General features: G+C 43.0%; 3 protein-coding genes across 3 annotated transcripts; 1 reads left to right on the top strand and 2 right to left on the bottom strand.

Moving 5' to 3' along the window:
• The first annotated feature begins 890 nt into the window (after positions 1 to 890).
• LOC306700679 (zinc finger protein 414-like) lies at positions 891 to 4,361 on the top strand. Its single transcript, XM_079165759.1, has 5 exons — positions 891 to 983; positions 1,199 to 1,309; positions 1,453 to 1,558; positions 1,639 to 2,171; positions 3,280 to 4,361. Exons 1-5 carry the CDS (start codon positions 935 to 937, stop codon positions 3,447 to 3,449), a joined length of 969 nt encoding a protein of 322 aa, XP_079021885.1. The 5' UTR covers positions 891 to 934; the 3' UTR covers positions 3,450 to 4,361.
• A 356-nt stretch (positions 4,362 to 4,717) lies between these two features.
• mtch2 (mitochondrial carrier homolog 2) lies at positions 4,718 to 13,411 on the bottom strand. The gene is made up of 13 exons (XM_079163166.1): positions 13,297 to 13,411; positions 12,012 to 12,096; positions 11,182 to 11,288; positions 10,639 to 10,665; positions 10,492 to 10,548; positions 9,364 to 9,421; positions 9,126 to 9,177; positions 8,971 to 9,030; positions 7,779 to 7,872; positions 6,953 to 7,000; positions 6,788 to 6,855; positions 6,630 to 6,705; positions 4,718 to 5,555 (listed from the first exon to the last, which is right to left on the bottom strand). Exons 1-13 carry the CDS (start codon positions 13,381 to 13,383, stop codon positions 5,469 to 5,471), a joined length of 906 nt encoding a protein of 301 aa, XP_079019292.1. The 5' UTR covers positions 13,384 to 13,411; the 3' UTR covers positions 4,718 to 5,468.
• A 2,245-nt stretch (positions 13,412 to 15,656) lies between these two features.
• LOC306702362 (hatching enzyme 1.2-like) lies at positions 15,657 to 18,542 on the bottom strand. Its single transcript, XM_079167954.1, has 9 exons — positions 18,478 to 18,542; positions 18,243 to 18,331; positions 17,567 to 17,630; positions 17,297 to 17,452; positions 16,990 to 17,110; positions 16,723 to 16,901; positions 16,163 to 16,244; positions 15,905 to 16,029; positions 15,657 to 15,795 (listed from the first exon to the last, which is right to left on the bottom strand). Coding segments are annotated over exons 2-9 (807 nt in total). The 5' UTR covers positions 18,321 to 18,331; positions 18,478 to 18,542; the 3' UTR covers positions 15,657 to 15,793.
• Positions 18,543 to 18,803: the final 261 nt, after the last annotated feature.

Raw genomic sequence — 18,803 nt, 5'->3', positions numbered from 1 at the left:
AAGGGGAAATGAAAAATAAAAATGAAAAACTAGTTTATTAAAAACAGAACTTGAGGAATTGTATGTGTGTACATTTACAAGTGTTGTTTTGTTTCTGCTGTATTCATGTTTATGAATCCACTGGATTGATGCACTACACCAAGTCATACATTGGACATTTGTTTTTTTGGGACACTCAAAATGTATTTTAATGCACGATGTGAATAAAGTTTAAAGGTGTGTAAAATATTTGCTTTTTTTTTGCATGAATACATATCTCTTCCCAAGTATTTGTAAAATGATTTGTATGATAAATCTGAGGTTTTTTTAAGTGCTGTGTTTTGCTGGATTTCTAAATGAATGCACCTTCTTCAATGATCACTACTGGATTAATAAAGAACAGGGTGGGCATGTTAAGAGTCAAGCAGCTGAGTTCTAAATCATATGTGTCGGTGGGGTATGAATAAAAGTTTGACATTTTCTGTGCAGAGTCACCTTTTAAAAAGCCAGACTGGTCCTCAAACCCCCCATGAGATAAATGATTATTGTATAATTGATCAATGCAATAACTAGATACTTCTGCACCAATGCAAATTCCTTTTGTATATTGTATGTATAAACTTCCAATGCAACTATGTACATGACATGTTCATAAGATCAATAAAAAACATGTTGACAAAATAAATGTCCACGTTGCAATGTTTACCATCATTCTCTAATGGACCATCATTCTCTAATGACAGAAATAGTCCGATAGAAGATTACAAAACAAACTGCTGGTATTAACACAAAAGCAAAAAAAAAACAGTAAGTTTCAAATGTCAAATGAATAAACGTAAATAAACGATGCGTACGTGCCGTTCTTGTCGCATTGCATTCTGGTTCTTGTAGTCGCGTTGTGTTCCTCTGTTGTTGTTTTGTCGTCGCTGCAGAGATCAGCTGTACCGTCCTCACGATGTCTTCGGGCAGCACAGCCATGCAGACAGCCGAGGCTGGAAGTGGAGGTTTGTAATTTAGCTCAAACATCGCAGACAGACGCCACACTCGCTACGTGTATGTCCCGTTGTGCTTAGCGACACTAGCTAACTTACCAAGCTAGCTAGCATGCTAACCCGCTGGTCTTATGTCGCTGACTTCGGGCGTTATACACACACTGTTCTCACATAAGTGGATAATACATGTTTACGGAATTGTATTAAGTCTGGTCTGTCCATCTCAGGAAACAAGAGGACGTCGTGTCCGTTACACGGCTGTAAGCGTGTGTACTCGAACAAGACGTCTCTGGAGAGCCACATCAAGGACCACGAGATCTCCGCTCAGTCACTACCAGGTGAGCCCTTCACTTCTGCAAGTTCGTGCGCGTGAAGTAAATCAGTCGCTGGGCTGTTTTAATGCGACGTTAACAGCCCCATGCTAATATTATTGTTGGCTAGTGAACCTACATGGTGTGAACGCCGTCCGTCCTCTCTTCAGGAAAGGTGCTGCTGTGCTCCACCGTCGGATGCAGCGGATCCTTCCCCGACATGCAGAAACTGATGGAACACATGAGGCATCATCACAAGCCCAACATATTCTTCCTGTGAGTTGCTCTTTGTTTTTACTACTCTCAGTTGCATTCAAAATGTTTATCAGGTACTAAGTCGCTTCTTCCTCCGAAAGGTGCGAGAGCTGCCGCACAAAGTTGCGATCCTACCGCGGCCTCCTGACTCACCTGCACACCTGTTCCAAAGTGTCACGGGGCAGGCCGAAGCCGTCGGAACCGGTGGCCCCCCCTGCGCCTGCTGCTGTGACCAACCTGGACCAGAAGCCCCCGCAGCTTGACCCGGTGTCCGACCCCCAGCCGCTTCCCTCTGAAATCCCAAACACGGAAGGGTCCTTCCTTGCCGCTGTCCTAGAGGCAGACCCTGCCCCCCCTCTCCTCGGACCCCCCTTCTTGTCCAACCCGGAGACCTCCCCTCCCCACCTCGCTCCGCTGCAGCTCACAGAGGCAGCACCCCAGCCTCTCATCAAGAGCGAACCCTCGGAACTTCCTCTATCTTTAAACCTGGCTGGCCCAACCCCAGCTTCGGACCCCCCGGATGCCCAGGGTCAGCACCTGATACAGACCAGGTGTCCTGAGCCCGTTCACCCTGCTCCCGGACCGGCGCCCCGTTCTCCTCCTGGGTATGCCGCTGTCTGGAAGAAGGGTCAAGGTGAGCCTCTCGTCCTCCCACTAAAGCAGTGGTTCTCAAACTTTTTCTGTCACGCCCCACTTTGGAGGAAGAAAAATGTTCATGCCCCACCGCCCCAACAAAATTGTTTTGGCCAAGACTCATCTACACGATTCACGTGGATGATATATTTTGATTCAAAACGGCGAAGTTTGCAGGTATGAATAAAGTTCTTGAAATAAAAAAAATCTGCATTCCCCCTGCGCCCCACCTGCAATACCGCTGCGCCCCACTAGAGGGGCGCGCCCCACAGTTTGAGAACCACTGCACTACAGCAACAGCTGTATCCGGCCAGATGTGGCCACATGTTTAGCTCCACCAGTGCAGTCACGATTTGTCGTCAGTTGTCATATTGGTATCGGCCCCAACAAACAAATAAGTGTCGGTTATATCAGTCAGTCTCTACATGAGTCGCAGTTAAAAGCGAGTAAGAGGACCTTGAGTTGAGATTAGTTCGTCAAACTGCTATTTTCAAGGTGACAAATGAGCTCTCTCACTTAAAAACATAGTGTTTTAGTCTTAGTTCAGAAATCACAGCTGCAAGTTCCTGTCACAGATTAGCCTTTAAAGCAGGGGTGTCAAACATACGGCCCGCGGGCCGGATACGGCCCGCCACGTCATTTTATGTGGCCCGCGAATCCGCCAGCAAAAAAAAAAAATGTAAAAGTCGGACAATTTACAAATATCCGTTGTATCGCGCAAGGCGGAGCTCCTCCCCGATCCGCACGCGCCGTGCACACCTCCACCAGCGTATGTGGCAGCAGCAGCCACCCTCCCCGCCGACGAAGAAGGAGCAGCACCCCCCCCCCCCCCCCCGCCGACAACCGGCCCTTTGGGGGCAACCATGATGCTGATGTGGCCCCAGAGCGACAATGAGTTTGACACCCCTGCTTTAAAGCCTTGTCGAAAAATCTAAAAGTATTCTTCATTTGACACAAAGTATTGAAATAGTGCGCTTCAACTTAAACAAGCTTCGGAGCTTCAGTGCCATTGGTCCATCTCATGGTCGCAGAGAAACGTCATTTTGAATTCTAAATTGCCATAATCCAGTTCCTTTGCACTGACATCCATTTGTCCTTTCATCCATCAGGGACGACCGGCAGCAGACGCGTCCTGTGGGAGCACACTAAAGGGCGCTACACCTGCGTGCAGTGTGGCCACACGGTCACCAACCGCAAGGAAATGACTCACCACATCAGCAGCAAACACAGCAGCAGCAAACCCGCGGACGAGACGGGGAGCTCCGCCGCCAGCTCGTAGCGTGGAGGCGAGGACTCTTCTGTCGGTGGACGCTTCTGTCGCCTCTTTATTCTGAGCAAACTGCTTGCAGCAGTGAGTTATTAACTGGTTATTTGGTAGCGATTTTGAATATTTTTTGCATTACTTTATCCGTTTCAACAAAAGACGGTTCTGCCTATTGCTTCCTGGCACACATACAATGACTTTTCATTCAATATCAGACTGCTGGGTCATCCACTGCAACATGTGTCCTCCACACACATTTGAAGATTGCACATAGTTACTTTTGTGGTCACTGCATTAACAATAACTGTACTGTAACTTTGGTTTTTCACATTGAAAGTAGCCACAAGATTTTCCATTGTACAGTCCTGTTATAGCTGGATGGACACACAGACACATGTATTTTTTCGTTTGTGGATTGTGCAGGTGTCGTTAAAAGGACCAGTGTGTAGGATAGAGGGGGATCTATTGGCAGAAATATAATTGTTTTTATTAGCGTATTATCACGTGGAACTAAAAATCGTTTTGAGCTTATAATGAGCCCTTCACATCTGCATAGGCAGTAGCCCAGCGCAGACCATTCAAACACTGGCTCTAGGGGGCTTTTCCTGTTTTTACGTTGAAGTGGCAGCTTGAATGGTCTACTGCTCTACACGCTTGGAAAAGGAGGGTATCCAGGTGGCTGCAGTCTGCAACCTCGCCACCAGATGCCACTAAATCCTACACTGCTGCTCCTTTTCACTGCTGCTGCTCTTGTTTAAAGTTGTCATACCTGCTACTTACAGGATCAGTCTGCCGTTATTCTAGATTTTTGTGTGAAACCAAATCCAATGAAAAGACAGTAACCAACAATGAGGTAGTTTGTTTCTCAATACACATCTGTGACTCTCTACCCATTGGTTCCTATTGTAAAGCTTTAAAAAAATATAAACAGCTCACCAATGTATTGTTTCATTATTTATAGACGGTTCAGTAATTTCCTTAAACAATTGGTCACTGTAGATACCCAAACAGGAGGAAATAGTGCATTTGTTGGGGACTGCTTGCAGCAGCGGCTTAATCCACATTTGGTGCTCTGGTGAGTATTCGTGGCAGGACAGTCCATGTGGGATTGACTCCAAATAAACTAGTTTGTGTTCATTGTAATGACGAAACATGTCACCCAGTGTAACAGCGTGACTCACTGATGTCTTAATAGTTTCTGGACAACAATGAGCTCAAGAAACATTGTATTGTATTGTATCCCCTCCCCCCCCCTTCTACACCAAACAGCTTTACAAGAAAGACAAGGTAAAAAAAAAGCAATTTTTTTTATTTGGGTCAGTCAGAACGAGTTGATACAAGCGCTCAGAGTGCCAAGAAAAATATTGGTCAGCTCCGGCTACCCTTCATGCCTCCACACATCCAAACATGCTCCTGAACAACCATCCGCCCAGAGTCCTCGCTCTCCTCTTCACTAGCGTTACGCGCCCGCCCAGCAGCGAGCTTTAGAATTAACACATCGAGACAATACCACATGACAAGAGGTCCCACTTGATCACTAACATGTGAGTTATTAGACGTTACCACATGCAGACTGAAGTGCTGTTTTCAACAAACAAATCCCATCACGTTGGATGAAGGGGAGCCATGTACTCTATACATGAAAATAATTAACTGATGATGGGGGGGCCTCTACATTGGGTTCATTATCAACATTATGGGTTCGACAGAATGAGCTATCCACCCATCAGATTTAGTACATGTGGGTTTTAAAATGATAAATGCTCCATCGTATTATCTCACAACCCTGCAGTTTCAATCTGTTAATAAAACAAAACCTGCTGGAAATGTGTTTTTATTTCACATGATGGCAGGTTGAGAAGAAAAACCAAAACCCCCCAAAAAACCCCATAGTAAACAAGTGCATACAAAAAAAAAAGAAGAGAAAAAGAAAAGATTAAGTGCCGACTGTCCAACCTCCAGGTCAGGCAATGTTGATTTCTGGTTTCTTTTATTATCACAACTATGTTCAGCTCAGTTCTCTCTTGAGGCTTTTTAAAAAAATCTCTTCTGGTCAACGGCGTATACCTTTCCTGCCGGAAGCTTCCGGAAAAATAAACTGTTGCCTCTGCTCATGTTGCCCTGGAAAGAAGAGAGGATACAAGTGTTTTAGTAGTGGCTGGTGGTACAGTATACATGTGACCAAAAGGACATTTTCAGCATTGTACCATGACATTATGAAGTAAATATAATTGCTTAAGGCACACGAGGAGATCACTGGGCCTGTTGATACATGTGTACATCTGGGAAAATCAAACATGAAATGATTGAACAGCTATCACATTATGTGTACTTGCTATAACTGGTGGTGAGTATAATGTGACCTGTTCCAACTACGCTTAGGCCACTTCACATCTGTAGTTCAACGGTTGGTCCAAACCAGGGTCAAAATAAATTCATTGTTGCTTTTTAGTTCACGTTTGTTTCGTGTCGACACCGACCGACCCCGGAGCTGTTAACATGAGGCCGAATGGACCGACAGGTAACCCATTCATAGGAATCATTTTGGTGATGGCGTCATCATCAGTTACATCTCATGCTAGACCCCATGCGTTTGTCTTCTCTGGCGTCGCAAAGACCTCACGAACAAATGACTTAATCACGAGTGTTATTAGTCAAAACTGCAGCTGGACCTCGTGTCTCAAAAGAAGGACAACCAGGTAGAAACGTGACCAAAAACGCTAGTAGCGGTTAGCTAACCCTACAGCGACTGAGAATGGCAGCCGACTGGGAAGACGACGAGGTCCGGGAGCTCCTTACCCTCCGATTGATGACCTATAGGGACGTTAGAATGCTGTACGTCACACTATACGCCTCTTTTGTTCTCATGATGCCGGCGTGCCATCTGAAATCACACACTGGGACGGTGCTAGGCCATCGCTGTTTTAAATTGAAGTTGGCGTGACAGCAGATCTTCTTTATGGCGGCGTTGTGGAATCTCTGCGTTCTTTAGCTGAGCCTTTATTTTAGGCGTCTAAAATGTTTTTATGTTGGCCCATACAACCCTTCTGTTTGTATCTTCTGGTCTAAAACACACATCCACGGGATGGTTACCGAGGACTTAACCCACACCCGCACTGTGGTGCCTCATGTGACATCTGTATCTGTCCAGAGTAGGCGGTGCGTACACAGATGTTTGGTGTGCCGTGTGTTTACCTCTCTGCTTAGATGCCTCCAGCAGTCCACCCAGGTGGGACATACCGATGCATAGGGAGGCAGGCCTCCAGCGAGCCTGCAAGGACAAAAGGAACTGTAAATCCAACTCCATCCAACACAAACGAGGACGTACAGTTGCAACGAAGCTGCCGACTCACCCGCAGTTATTGACAGCCATGAGGTTTGACACCAACACGAAAGGGTATGTGAGCATACTGGCAAAGAACTGGAAGAAGAGAGCAGAGGGGGGGGGGGGGGGTGATCAAAATGTAAAATGTTGTCGACAACTGATGCTGCAGACGGGCCTCGTTTATTACACTTACCCCGGTCACAGCCTGAGAGCAGTTCTTGATTTCTCCTGTGTGACTCATCTGAAGAAGAACAGATAAAATAGTTAGTTTTGCATGTGAGCCTGAACTGGCTATGTGACACACAACCAGGGCTGTGGTGGCAACAATAAACCGGAGCTTGGAAGAAGAGAAGCTTGGCTTTAGATTATGGACCCGGGGGTCTCGGCTCTAGGCTCATGTTATTATTATTAGCAAGCTCATTTTCTAAACTAATTGGTGAACCGTTCGTCACGACTTTTTAATTTGTGAATGAATATATAAAATGTTCTGAATCTGATTGTGAGAATATGATTTAAAAAAAAAAAATGGCCAGATGAATTCAGTGTTCAGATGTAGGCTTTGACATGTTGAAGTAATACAATTAGAATTTAACTATAGCAAGTTTGGTAAAAGCTTTTGGGCTTTATCTATGGTAACAATAATGGCAAAAAAATGATAGTTTTCAATCAAAAACATTACAATTTTGAGCCGTCACAGAAACAATGTGCCTCTATTTTTTAACGATTATTACTACATCCAATATTCAAATAAAGGAAGTTCCTAGAGATTTGCATGCCTATACTGAACCGTTCAATCTCCTGCATCCCACGAGTGTGGGGGGGGGGGTGGGCGCTCTTTGTTTTACGAGACAGAAAAGGGACCGTCATGGGGATACAATGATCCAATTTGGAAAAGAAAATATGAATCCCAGAAGCTGCAGACCGGACTTAAGTTTGAGCGCACTAACAGGTGTGTTACACAGAACCCCTACACAGAACCCTTGACGGCACTAAGCAGGGCGAAAGAAGAAGTGGTATACCGAGTCATCGATGGCGTATGTATTGATGAGGTGAGCCAGCAGGTTACAAATCCACAGAGACAGGACGTCACCGAGCAGGCGAGGAATCAATCCACTGAACAGGAAAACATGATTAAAACATCAAGAGTGTGAGGGAGAATAATCAGCATACTGGATATGTAAGATCACACTATTGTAAAAGAATAAATTAACACTAGAAGTCATGGTTAGAATTCAGTTTGACACTGAAGCGCTTCTTATTTTTAGGCAGAGTACAGTACCGTAAGTCTAAGCTGTAATGTAGAATATATGTTCAAATATATCCACAAAGTACTTTAGGTCCCCTAATTTGGCAATTTTGTGGCTGATAAGTCATTATGGTCACCGGGGACGGAACTTTTTACCCTCGAGTCTTAACTTTAAAGTTACTCTGATGTCCTTAGATATAAAAAAAAAAAAAAAAAAAAGATATTTATTGATGTTCCAAATTTGAAGACTTTAAATGCCATGTTTTTTTACATGATGCCACTGTTATGGGGGAATAATTCACTTTTCTCTGTATACCAAAAGCTGTGGGGATTCATTTCCCCCCCAGTCTGGGACATATCATTGATTAGCAACAACACTGATTTTGAAGCGTTGCATCAAACACACGATATAGCAGCAACGCCCCGAGTGGAAACATTTGCCCTGTTGTGTAAACAAGAGAACATCTGGTGGAAAATGGTTGAGACTACAATGTTTAAGCTGTAGATCGAAAGCCTGATATAATAGAGTGGGAGATTTATTCTGTAATGGTCGTGGGATAAAAAAAAAAAAAAAAAACACGTTCTCTTTCAATAAGGACCATTTTTGTCCTTGAGGGTCCGAGTGTCTGTATTTTGGCTACACAGTTTATTATCGGAGATTAAACTTCCAAAATAAATTTTAATAATAAAAAAACAAAAAAAACAAGATGGCACAAATTATCAAAACATTAAAAAGACAGAAATGTCCCCTGTGAGAGTCATGTGGTTTGTTTTTAGGCTGGACTTAACATAAATTGGGGGCTCGTCCATTTTATTTCCCTCATGTTTGTCGGTAGGTTCAAAAGTTAGTTTTTTATTTGGCATATTTCTAGTTGGCATTTTTTTCATTAATGAGTCAAAGTTGACCATCGAGTCAATGCACCAAAAAACCGTAGTAAAAAGAAGACAAGAGGAGTGAAACTTACGCAAAGAAGCCCAGTAAGCCTTCTTCTCTGTAGACTGTGACTATGGAGTCAAACACCCCGCTGACAACAGAAGACATGTAAACACATTGGTAAGTTTTAGACGACTGTCGCGGCTCTTCTCACTGAGGTTAATGTCTAAAACATGAAAACTTTACCTGTATTTTGTTTCTCTCCCAATAAACTGGACCATACATCGCAAAGTAATCACTGAAAAACAAGTCGAGGAAAACTTGACATGCAGACTAGTGTCTCCCCACACACACACACACACACACATTTGTCAGATCCAACTAAAACATTTAAATGTATCACAAGTGAATAATACAGCCTCTGGGAGTGTCGCATGCACAACGCTGTAGTTAGCCAGCTAAAGCCATCTGAAGAGTGACGTACCATGAAAGGGATGCGTGACAATGGTGGCGCAGGATCGGGCTATCATCTCTTTGGTTGTCTGTGGAAGAGAAGTTAAAGTTAAACCAAGCAACTTAAAGTGAAAGTATGAAACAATAATACATTATTATTCTACACATAAGCCCAGTTTGATCCTCAAAAAGAAACGGCATTTAGCAAAGAGAACTAGAGGAAACAGTGCCGACTGATAAAATGTGCGTACCTCTTTATGTAAATGCAATAAAAAACATTGACATGGACCTAAATGAATGGAGATGGGTAGATGATACTGAAGCTCGGCTGCTTGTTGCAGGATTTTTATTGCACACATGAGACACAAACATATGTTTTCTTTTTAAACAGGGGTCGTATGACTCAAGTCTTGACAGACTGCTGTAAGTTCTGAAAGCCGTCAGAATGACGTCACCGAGTTCAAATCTTTTTTTCTGCATTTAATAGAAAAAGAAACAGACCTTGATAACAATTCATCCGCCGCTCTCTCAAAAATGTTCGGTTTATTTACAAATTGTATCTCACTCAGTAAGGATGAGATGGATGTAATAGCGAAGATAGAACATTAAACGTAGCTATTTTAGATTCTAAACGTGTGCATCCTTGAGGTCGAACAAACATGTCGCAAATGTTTTTCTTCCTCATGAAAACATTTGCTAAATATTTTGAATGATGTATTGTTTACATTCGTTTTCTGAAGCGTCACCAACTATGCAGTGTTTAGTCGAGAATGATTTTTAGTTTTCGTCACATTTTCTCATCCTTCCCAGTTTTAGTCGCTGAAAAGTCATTACGATTAATTAACTTTCAGTCAAAATAAGACATTGTTCCTTCATGAAATAAACAATGTCTGATGTTGTTCAGCCTAAAGATAATGACCAACCTTGCCAGACCACAATCAAAGACGTTAAAGCTGTGAGGACTTTGTTGAGCTGCATCCTGAAGGGCAGCTGAGCTCTTAGATTGTTCGTAAAAGAACCCAGGGTTACGTCTATATATTAAATGTATAATAAATGTAATGAAGTGTAGCGCACTAAACAGAACCAACACTCGTGTGGCCCGAGTTGGCTCTTGTTTGGTGTGTTGCTGCCCCTCATTGGGACTGTGCCAGTGCGTTACCTCGTTAACAACGTGCTGTAGGGAGCCCTCCACAGCCTTCTGCTGACCTCCCAGTACCTGGACAACAGAATCAAACCTCAGCTCCACCCGTCTTTAAACTATATCAATGTTAAGAGTTCAAACAATAAATCAGAAAAGGGCTCTTACCTGAGGTGTGCCGTGCTCTTGACATTTCTGTAAGAAACTAGAGGTTAACATGATAAAACTGCCCTTGTGAATAAAGACTTGACGCGTTCCATTTATCCTACTTTTGTAACATTACAATGCTATACCAGTCAGCAGACCTCATTGATTTGTATTCTCAAGCCTCCCTCTGACATACGTTTGCATTTCAGAGGAATTAAACTGCTTTTGACCTGAGGTATGAATTCTGGTCATTTAAACTGCCGTCGCAAAATAAAGATAAAATAAATAAATCTATGCCATATCCAACATGTATAACCCATTTCTACACCTCAAAATTAATTGTTTAGCAAGACTCAAGCTCAGTAAAATTAGATATATAGACTGAATATAGCTGATGATTAAACAGCACTTTCCACTCAAGTTAATTGATGTTAAAGGAAATGCTCTCAGGACGATACTTATTGCACCACATTGCCATACAAGCATACGATTGCATACTTTCATCTGAAGAACAAGCTGCAGGTATGGCGACATACTTCTCATGGCGCACTTGATCATTCCTACCTGCACAACACTGCTGTGCACAATGGTGCCGATGGAGCCGGCACAGAGCCTTGGCCCGAGCCCTTTGAAGAGACCCGCTGTTCCATCTATCTTCATGATGTGTTTGGCTGGAACAGTTGGAAAAAACACACAGCAGAACAAGTTAGGAAAGGCCGAAAAACAGTACGAGGTTCATATCAAGTAGATGCATAAAGAAGTACGATTGTTAGCGATCGCTAGAAAGAATTAACATTTAGATACGAGAAATGTGACCGATGATCAACGCAAGAGCTTGTCACCGTTAGGATTGTAAAGAGATTCCAGCGGTCAAACAGTTGATAAACAAGAATAAACTAATGACCCAAACTTTAAAAAAGGGATCATACCCCAAATTAAATTTAACTAGAGACCATCTCGCGATGGCATCGCACCGGCAGAGACGCCAAAATGGGACGGGTTTCATGACTTTGGTGACAGTAACATGCTAAATAAATAAAACAACGTGCCAACACGCAATGCATTGAGATGAGAAACACTGAATGCTTTGTTTACATACAGGAGAACTCCAGAGGCTTTGGCTGCTTTTGTCATTACGGTTTTAAGTACAAAGACATGGATACTTTTAGGGGCCTAAAAGAAAAACAACTTCATGTCACGTGTCAATCCGGTCTCATACAATTTCAAAAACACTTCCAACACAGCTGAAGACAGACAGAGTTGTCACAGTAAAAGTAAGAGCTGCAAGATTAAACAACCATAGAGCGACATTAAAAGCCCCATCTTGTCAGAGTGCTGTAATAAATGTCACAGATTCGTTTTCTGAACCAGGCTTAATGTGGAGAGTCACTCACCATAAGCAAACAGTCCAGGCAGCTGGTAGACTTGTCTGCCAAAGAGGTTCCTGCCCAGGCTGGGCGCGAGCGGCTCATGTCCTACCTATCACACCCACACACGCGCACACGCACAACAATAAGAAGAAGTGATAAGTACTGAAGCTAGATGTGCACTTTCGTCATGTGCCTCAGCTCCACAAACAGACTCTTCCACACCGTCATAGATTCTTTGACACATTTAGTCAACTTTATTTAATTTTTTTGTCTCAATATTTTGTTCACTTAGTCAGTTGAATAAATTCTGTGTGCTACTTACGTGAAACAACTTCTGACCGTACAGCTAACGTTGTATCAAGTTGGCTTACTGATTAACGTTGACTTTAGCTAGTTAGCAACAGATCATGTTAGCTTACGAGCTATTTTAGTGGGCCAAAGGGCGCCGGTCAGTAAATGGCAGAAGAGCCCGAACTCTGTACTCGCCATGTAGTCATCAATGTTATACATGTGTGTTATTCAAGAGGACCATTTGTTATCATTTTTATTATAAAACAACAACCAGCATGTTTTCGCGAAGAAATGTTAGCTCGTCCCTGACCTTCCACTTACTGTTAAACAGGTCAACAAAGCCACTGTGTGTGTGTGTGTGTGTGACTGTCCCAGGAATGTAAACTATTAATCGCTTTGTCGCTCCGGAAAATTGTTCTAAAATGCAGCAACATAGAAGCTCTAATGTTAGATCGCAGTGGCAGAGCTGGTCGGCTGACAGCTAACGTTAACTAGCCGTTATCCCTCAATTGTAAGTCTCGCAACATTAGCTTGTTAGTAATAAAAACCTAACTTTTGTATCTGGGAATATGTGTCAGGACGTGTTCTGGTACATGACGAGTACAGCAAATGAACAAAGCAGCACAATTAATACAGTATGAATTGTAAGAAGTGGCTGTCACACCTCACTTCCGCCTACTGCCGAGTGTTTTGTTAACAGAAGGTCATCGGGACAGGAGACGGACAAATACAGTAGCCATTAGTTGGTGTTGTTGTCATGCCGTTTGCTGGTGTGCAGTAACGCGAGGTTCACGCCGAATTATAGAGCCAATGGTAGTTAACGGAAGGGCTTAAGCCATGCACAACAATTCACTCAAAGTCGATGCTATTTTCAAAGTACTTCAGCAGTTTGCTCTTCAAGCTGCTAGCTAGTTGGGTCGTGCCGTATTTACGTTACAACTGCTAGCTAACCGTGACCCGAGCCGCTGCTTAACCAGCAACATCTTCCCGTCGTCTCCACGAGCACTTCTTCTCTTACCTGGATCAGGACTTTGATGTACATCAGAGGGTGGGAGAGGACGGTGAGTCCTGATCCCAGCAAGACTTGGCCACACGTGTCCGCCATTTTTGCAGAGACAGTGGAGCTACGAGGAAGTCTTTCTCTTTCGCCTTGCGCCAGAGGAGTCGATAGCTCCCTTTTATGATGGTACCGCCATCTGGTGTTCATGTACTGCTTGTTCATTAAAAGCGGTCTCTTTCAACATTTAGTAGCGATGTTTTGTACAAAGACTTTTCATTATTCTGTGAACATGTTATATTTGGATTATTTATCTATGACAGAACATTTGAGAAAAGAGCGTATATCATACATTTATTTATTATGTTTGCCAAATGCTATATTCAGAAGTCCAAGTTTACAAGCCAAAGACCCATTTGTTTGTGTTTGTACAAAGAGTTTGACATTTATTTAAAAACCCTGAAATGTACCAACAAAAAGGCCATAAGGAAAGTAATGGCATGCATTGCCTGTGATATATGTTTGCAATTACACAATCACAGTTTGTGCCTTAATGTCCCCTTTTTCTTTTTATATTATTAATTTACGTTTTTTCAATTTTTCTGCTTTTATTTCAGTCTATTTTTTATTCTCTGCGGTTGCTCCCCTGGCATGTCCATTTAAATATCTGTATTTTGCTGTTTCTTACTGACAATTTGTGGAATTGTACATGTGCAATTGTTGAATAAAAAAACATTAATTGTTTCCATATTTTTATGAAGGGCGTGCCTTTTATAAGTTCATTCAAAACCAAAAGCCAGCATGTGTTGTTTGCCAAACACTGCCATTAAAATACCATCACTCAGTTCTTAATCACTTGCACCCAGAATGCACCTATGAAGAAACACCTGTAGCCAATGAGATCACTTAGTAATGAGCTAGATCACTATAAATAGGATTTAGGTTTGCTCTTTGGTGTGTGCAACAATGGAGGACAATTTTGGAGCGAGAGCCAGATTTGCATTCTGTGTGCAGGTGATTGGTCACTGAGTGTGGTATTTCAATGGCAGTGTTGAGCAAACAACACACAGATTATTAGTTTGTAATGATGCATCTAATGTAGATAACTGCGAGTAGGTTAACAGACTATATGACCTTGAAAAATTAAGCATTCTGTCTATATGTTAGCATATACAGTATGTTGAGGTACCTTTCCCTTTCCTTTTCTCAATATCTTTTTGTTTTTAATTTAATGTATTTATATATAAATATATTAACTTAAATTGTAAAGAAACCTTCCCCTTGTTTCAGTGCTCCGCTGCTCTTACCACACTTCTACTGCTTCACTCCAAACTGTTGCCTTGATCTCTGATTTGCTCGATGGGACGTTATCCATTGTCGTTAGCATCTCTCTGTAGCTTGTTCTGCTAACCGGTCCTCCTCCACATTTATTTCCCTTCAGTACTTGTGACACAAAAACTGTATCACACTAAAAACTGTATCACAATGATACCAGAACATAAAGGTGCAGAGATACGTCTGACAATGCCCACTGAAATTTTGAAATTAATAAATGCAAATGCATGCGTATTAATAATTTAATGAAATTAATTGTAATCATTGTATGGTTGTAGCAAAAACTAGGAAACACAATAGGATACAATAATTCATATTATTTTGTCTAAAATTAGTGATTTAGTTCATGCTTTTCTAGGAGGATAAACATTGTTTAAGGAATGAAATGTAACTATCAAAAGATACAAAAAACAGTTTACTATTTGGCTTGAAGTTGTTAACTCTTGATTTGTGAATGTGTAACTTTAGGAGAAGATACAACAGTTAGTTTGAATCAGCTAATAAATGAGTTTCCAGCATCACACTCCAAAAACACGACATCTATTCCTTAATTTCTATTGGTTTAAAGAAAGCAGTGAAGATAAGTAGAGACATCTGTCTCCAGAGTGGACATTTAAAGAATAAGTGGACCAAATATTCTTCCTCATTATTACAGAATAATCAGTCTGAGTTTAGATATGTTGAGTAATGTTTGTGTTTCCTGTATAATTTCAGTTTACCATCAGGAAGAACTTTCTGCATTTATTATCATTTTTCATTCCATAATATTACATTCTTCATCGTGAGGCTTGCGACCATAAGAGTGTGTTTTATCATCATTGTAATCTCTTTGATGAGCAGCTGGTTGGTTTTCCAGCCTTGAGACCTATATTCAAGTTCCTTTAAATATTTAGTCTACAACTTTGAGACATTTAATGTCCTCATCACACTGGTCATCATACCAGAACATTTCTGACTGAATACATGAATGATTGAGTGAATATGCTCAGTCAGCATTTGAGAAAACAAACACAGATGTGATGAAAGAAAGCAAAGAGAGAGCCGTGTTCCAGTCAAAGTGTCTTTATAGTCGATCATTGACTGTTGTGCAGATGAGTTCAGGTCTGTAGCTGCTGCTGTTCAGAGAGCACCAGGAGACAGTCTTCCCTCTGCTGCGTCCTGTCAGGACATCTGAGCGGGCTTCTTCTGTAACGGTGAACAGCACAGAGGTGGATCAGGTCAAAAACTGAGTGATGGACACAGACTGCAGACAGTGTAACACGGATATTCACAGTGCGTTCATGTGGACACTCACAGCAGCTGTAGAGCGTATTGAGTCTGGCGATGTCGCTGCGGCTCATCTCCTTGGCGTTGCCGAAGGACACGTTGGAGTTGGGGATGGGGACCATGGTGGGCTGGTTGTTCTTGGAGAAGGCGTACCTGAGAGAGAACACGGAGCAGTTAGAGGGAACCACAGCGCATCCTACGCACACACACACACACGCACACACATACACACACACACGCGTATGAAGACACGCAGCAGGGCCAAAGTGAAGCTACTTGTTCTCACTTGTGGTACTGCATGACAGAGCCGTAATCGTATGCAGTGCCCTGGTTGAGAGTGGCGATCTTATTGAAGTTGTGCTGCATTCCTGGAAAAAAACAAGAAGAAGAAAAAAACATTTGTTTGGTTTGAATTCACTTTGACTGGTTTTATATTCAGAAAGCTGCAGTCACACAATGAGCTTCTGTTTCATGGAGGATCAGTCATTTGTTAAAACAGGTTCTACAGAGCCTCATCAGCTCTCAAGCAGCACACAGACGGCTACTGAACTTCCACTCAAAAGCAGGAGACTACAACAAGATTATAGGATTTGGTGTTTCCTGTAGTTTGTTTAGAAGTGGACTTTTTCAGGAAGCTACAAAGAGTTTTAAAGTCATTAAGCGATGTGAAAGAGCCGTTAGCTCCTTTAAAGAGTGGCATGATGCGGTTAATGAGCAGAAGTGTTCAACATTAGGTCTGCATGTTGTATAAGAGGAAACAAGTCAGTGTCTCTGATCTGAAAGAAGTTGTCTGAGGTTCACTGGCTCTCCTCTCTAATATATCAGAAGAACAAACAGCTGCATTACCAGACTGAACGTTCTGCAGCAAGACTCTGATGTGGTTGTCCCTGTCGGAGCGGGTCTGCTCGTGGTTGAAGCCCAGAGCGTGGAGCAGCTCGTGCTGGGTGGTGCCGTGGTAGAGGCATCCGCTACGGGCCAGAGACACAACCTGCTTCCCTCCACGACGGCCGACGAAGGAGTAGCAGCTGGACGGGATCAGAGATGAGTTGAACAACACAAACGTCTGAGGAAACGCTCTCGAGTGTAAACGGCTCCACAACGTCTCTTTCTTACCCGTTCTGGGACTCGATGCTCAGCCAGTCGCGGTCGCTGCTTCTGGTGGGCCTGAAGCGGATGCAGGAGAAGGAAGAGAAGGAGTCCAGTCCACGGGTGATGATGGCCTTCTCACGGGAGGCTGGCAGGACCACAGCACACAACATTCAGCTGTTTACTGTGAAAAACAGAGGACCACGCTGGCCCCAAATATCTGACAGATTTTCTAAAACCTTTCTTTCAAAGTTGCTGCATTAGAAGTGACAGCCTACTGTAAATAGACAAAGCGTGTGTGCGCAGGCCTCCCAGGCCTCTGTGTGACACTTACAGAAGTGGTTGGTGATGTAATAAGGAACGTAGACCTTCCCGTCGGTGAACTTGCCCCACTTGCAGCCTCGGCTGGTGCAGGGGTCGGCGTTTCTCTCGGCCTCGCTGTCGATGGCGATGTCTCCTCCGGTCAGGATGGGGTCATCGGCGGAGCGGACTGAAACACATCACAGCAGCAACTCAGACACCTGTTGAAGTGCTGCTACTAAAAAGAGAGCAGAAATATCAACAGCTGTCTGGAGGAACACGGTGACCACAGCAGCTCACTCACTCAGATTACTGTTGGCTCTCTCCAGCAGCTCAGAGACAGAAAGATCCCCGGAGTCGTCCTCTGCACAGTGACATCAACAACAATACAGTTTCACTTTGTATGTAAAATACACCAGTCACAATACTGAGCATGTCGGTACCAGAGCTCTGATCATTAGGATAGATCACATACCTGCCTGCAGGTTCAGCGTGGGATGAGAGGAAAGACAAACACATTAGAAACAAAACCACATGACCAGAAGTTACAGCTAAAAGTCAACGTTACACTGTTTCTTAAAGGGGCATGTTCACGTTAAAACGGTCAGAAGTACAAAGAGAATATGAGACGCACGTTCAGCATCATTGAACCTGAAGCTTTGTAGTTAAAGTGCACTATATGACCTAAACTGTGTCATCATCTGTGAGAAATTAACACTACTAAAAACCAGTGAACAATGTTGATTAAAAACTCAGCTGAGGGGTAAATAAATGTTCTATTTAACCTCCTAACAGCATCTTTGTGAACGTGGAGAAGACGACCGGCTTCATATGAGAGAGAGGAGGCCGTTCACGTTCATGACTGTGACAGAGGACGTTCAACATGCATTGTTTCCGTTAACATGTGGAAGTGTTGATGAATGACCAGATATCTCACTGCGCTGCCATCGTCTCCCTCTCCTCTCTCACTGTGATCCTACCTCATCGTCGGCCCAACAGCAGGCGGACAGCAGCAGCAGAGCAACAGCTGAGAACCTGAACACAGACATGCGAGCCATCCTTAGCAGACCTGCAGGACACAGACAGGAATCAGCTACAGCCTCCTCTCACAGGAAAGACAACAGTATTTGAACCAACATATAAAACAGACAGCTGAAAAAAATTGCACACTTTTCTACTTCATATTGTGCTGCAGACGTTTGCAGCTGAACTCACCTTGGATCCTTAGTGTGGACTTGTGGAGCTGAGGTTTCCCTCTAGGTTTTTATATCTGTCTGACCGCTCCGGTGAGCCCAAATATGGATTATCTGTGTACGAAGAAAGCAAAGAATCAGCTAAATCCACCGGCTTATCAGTCACATACGGTTTGGACACATGGAAACATCTCAATACCACTAAGGGTGGGAAAAAGCACACTTGTTGCATTTACCATCATACTAAGCGAAACACACGGATGTCAGGGGAAAAAAAGGTCACTTTAATGTTTGATCTTCATGTGTCATTTGCTCTATTTAGGTGGACTGTATTGACTTACCTTGGTA

This window comes from Pholis gunnellus (assembly GCF_910591455.1).
Source record: "Pholis gunnellus genome assembly, chromosome: 1".
Taxonomy (NCBI): Eukaryota; Metazoa; Chordata; class Actinopteri; order Perciformes; family Pholidae; genus Pholis; species Pholis gunnellus.
This window is presented reverse-complemented; position numbering and strand designations above follow the sequence as displayed.

What these genes read in the sequence shown, in the direction of transcription:
- LOC306700679 (XM_079165759.1), top strand. Translation starts at nt 935, where the DNA reads ATGTCTTCGGGCAGCACAGCCATGCAGACAGCCGAGGCTGGAAGTGGA. An exon ending in AAGCCCAACATATTCTTCCT is followed by an intron (nt 1,559 to 1,638) that starts GTGAGTTGCTCT and finishes TTCCTCCGAAAG; the next exon opens with GTGCGAGAGCTGCCGCACAA. An exon ending in TGTCTGGAAGAAGGGTCAAG is followed by an intron (nt 2,172 to 3,279) that starts GTGAGCCTCTCG and finishes TTCATCCATCAG; the next exon opens with GGACGACCGGCAGCAGACGC.
- mtch2 (XM_079163166.1), bottom strand. Translation starts at nt 13,383, where the DNA reads ATGGCGGACACGTGTGGCCAAGTCTTGCTGGGATCAGGACTCACCGTC. An exon ending in TACAGCACGTTGTTAACGAG is followed by an intron (nt 9,422 to 10,491) that starts GTAACGCACTGG and finishes TCTCTTCCACAG; the next exon opens with ACAACCAAAGAGATGATAGC. An exon ending in TGTCACGCATCCCTTTCATG is followed by an intron (nt 9,178 to 9,363) that starts GTACGTCACTCT and finishes CTTGTTTTTCAG; the next exon opens with TGATTACTTTGCGATGTATG.
- LOC306702362 (XM_079167954.1), bottom strand. Translation starts at nt 18,320, where the DNA reads ATGGCTCGCATGTCTGTGTTCAGGTTCTCAGCTGTTGCTCTGCTGCTG. An exon ending in GCTGTTGGGCCGACGATGAG is followed by an intron (nt 17,631 to 18,242) that starts GTAGGATCACAG and finishes TGATGTCACTGT; the next exon opens with GCAGAGGACGACTCCGGGGA. An exon ending in AGCATCGAGTCCCAGAACGG is followed by an intron (nt 16,902 to 16,989) that starts GTAAGAAAGAGA and finishes GATCCCGTCCAG; the next exon opens with CTGCTACTCCTTCGTCGGCC.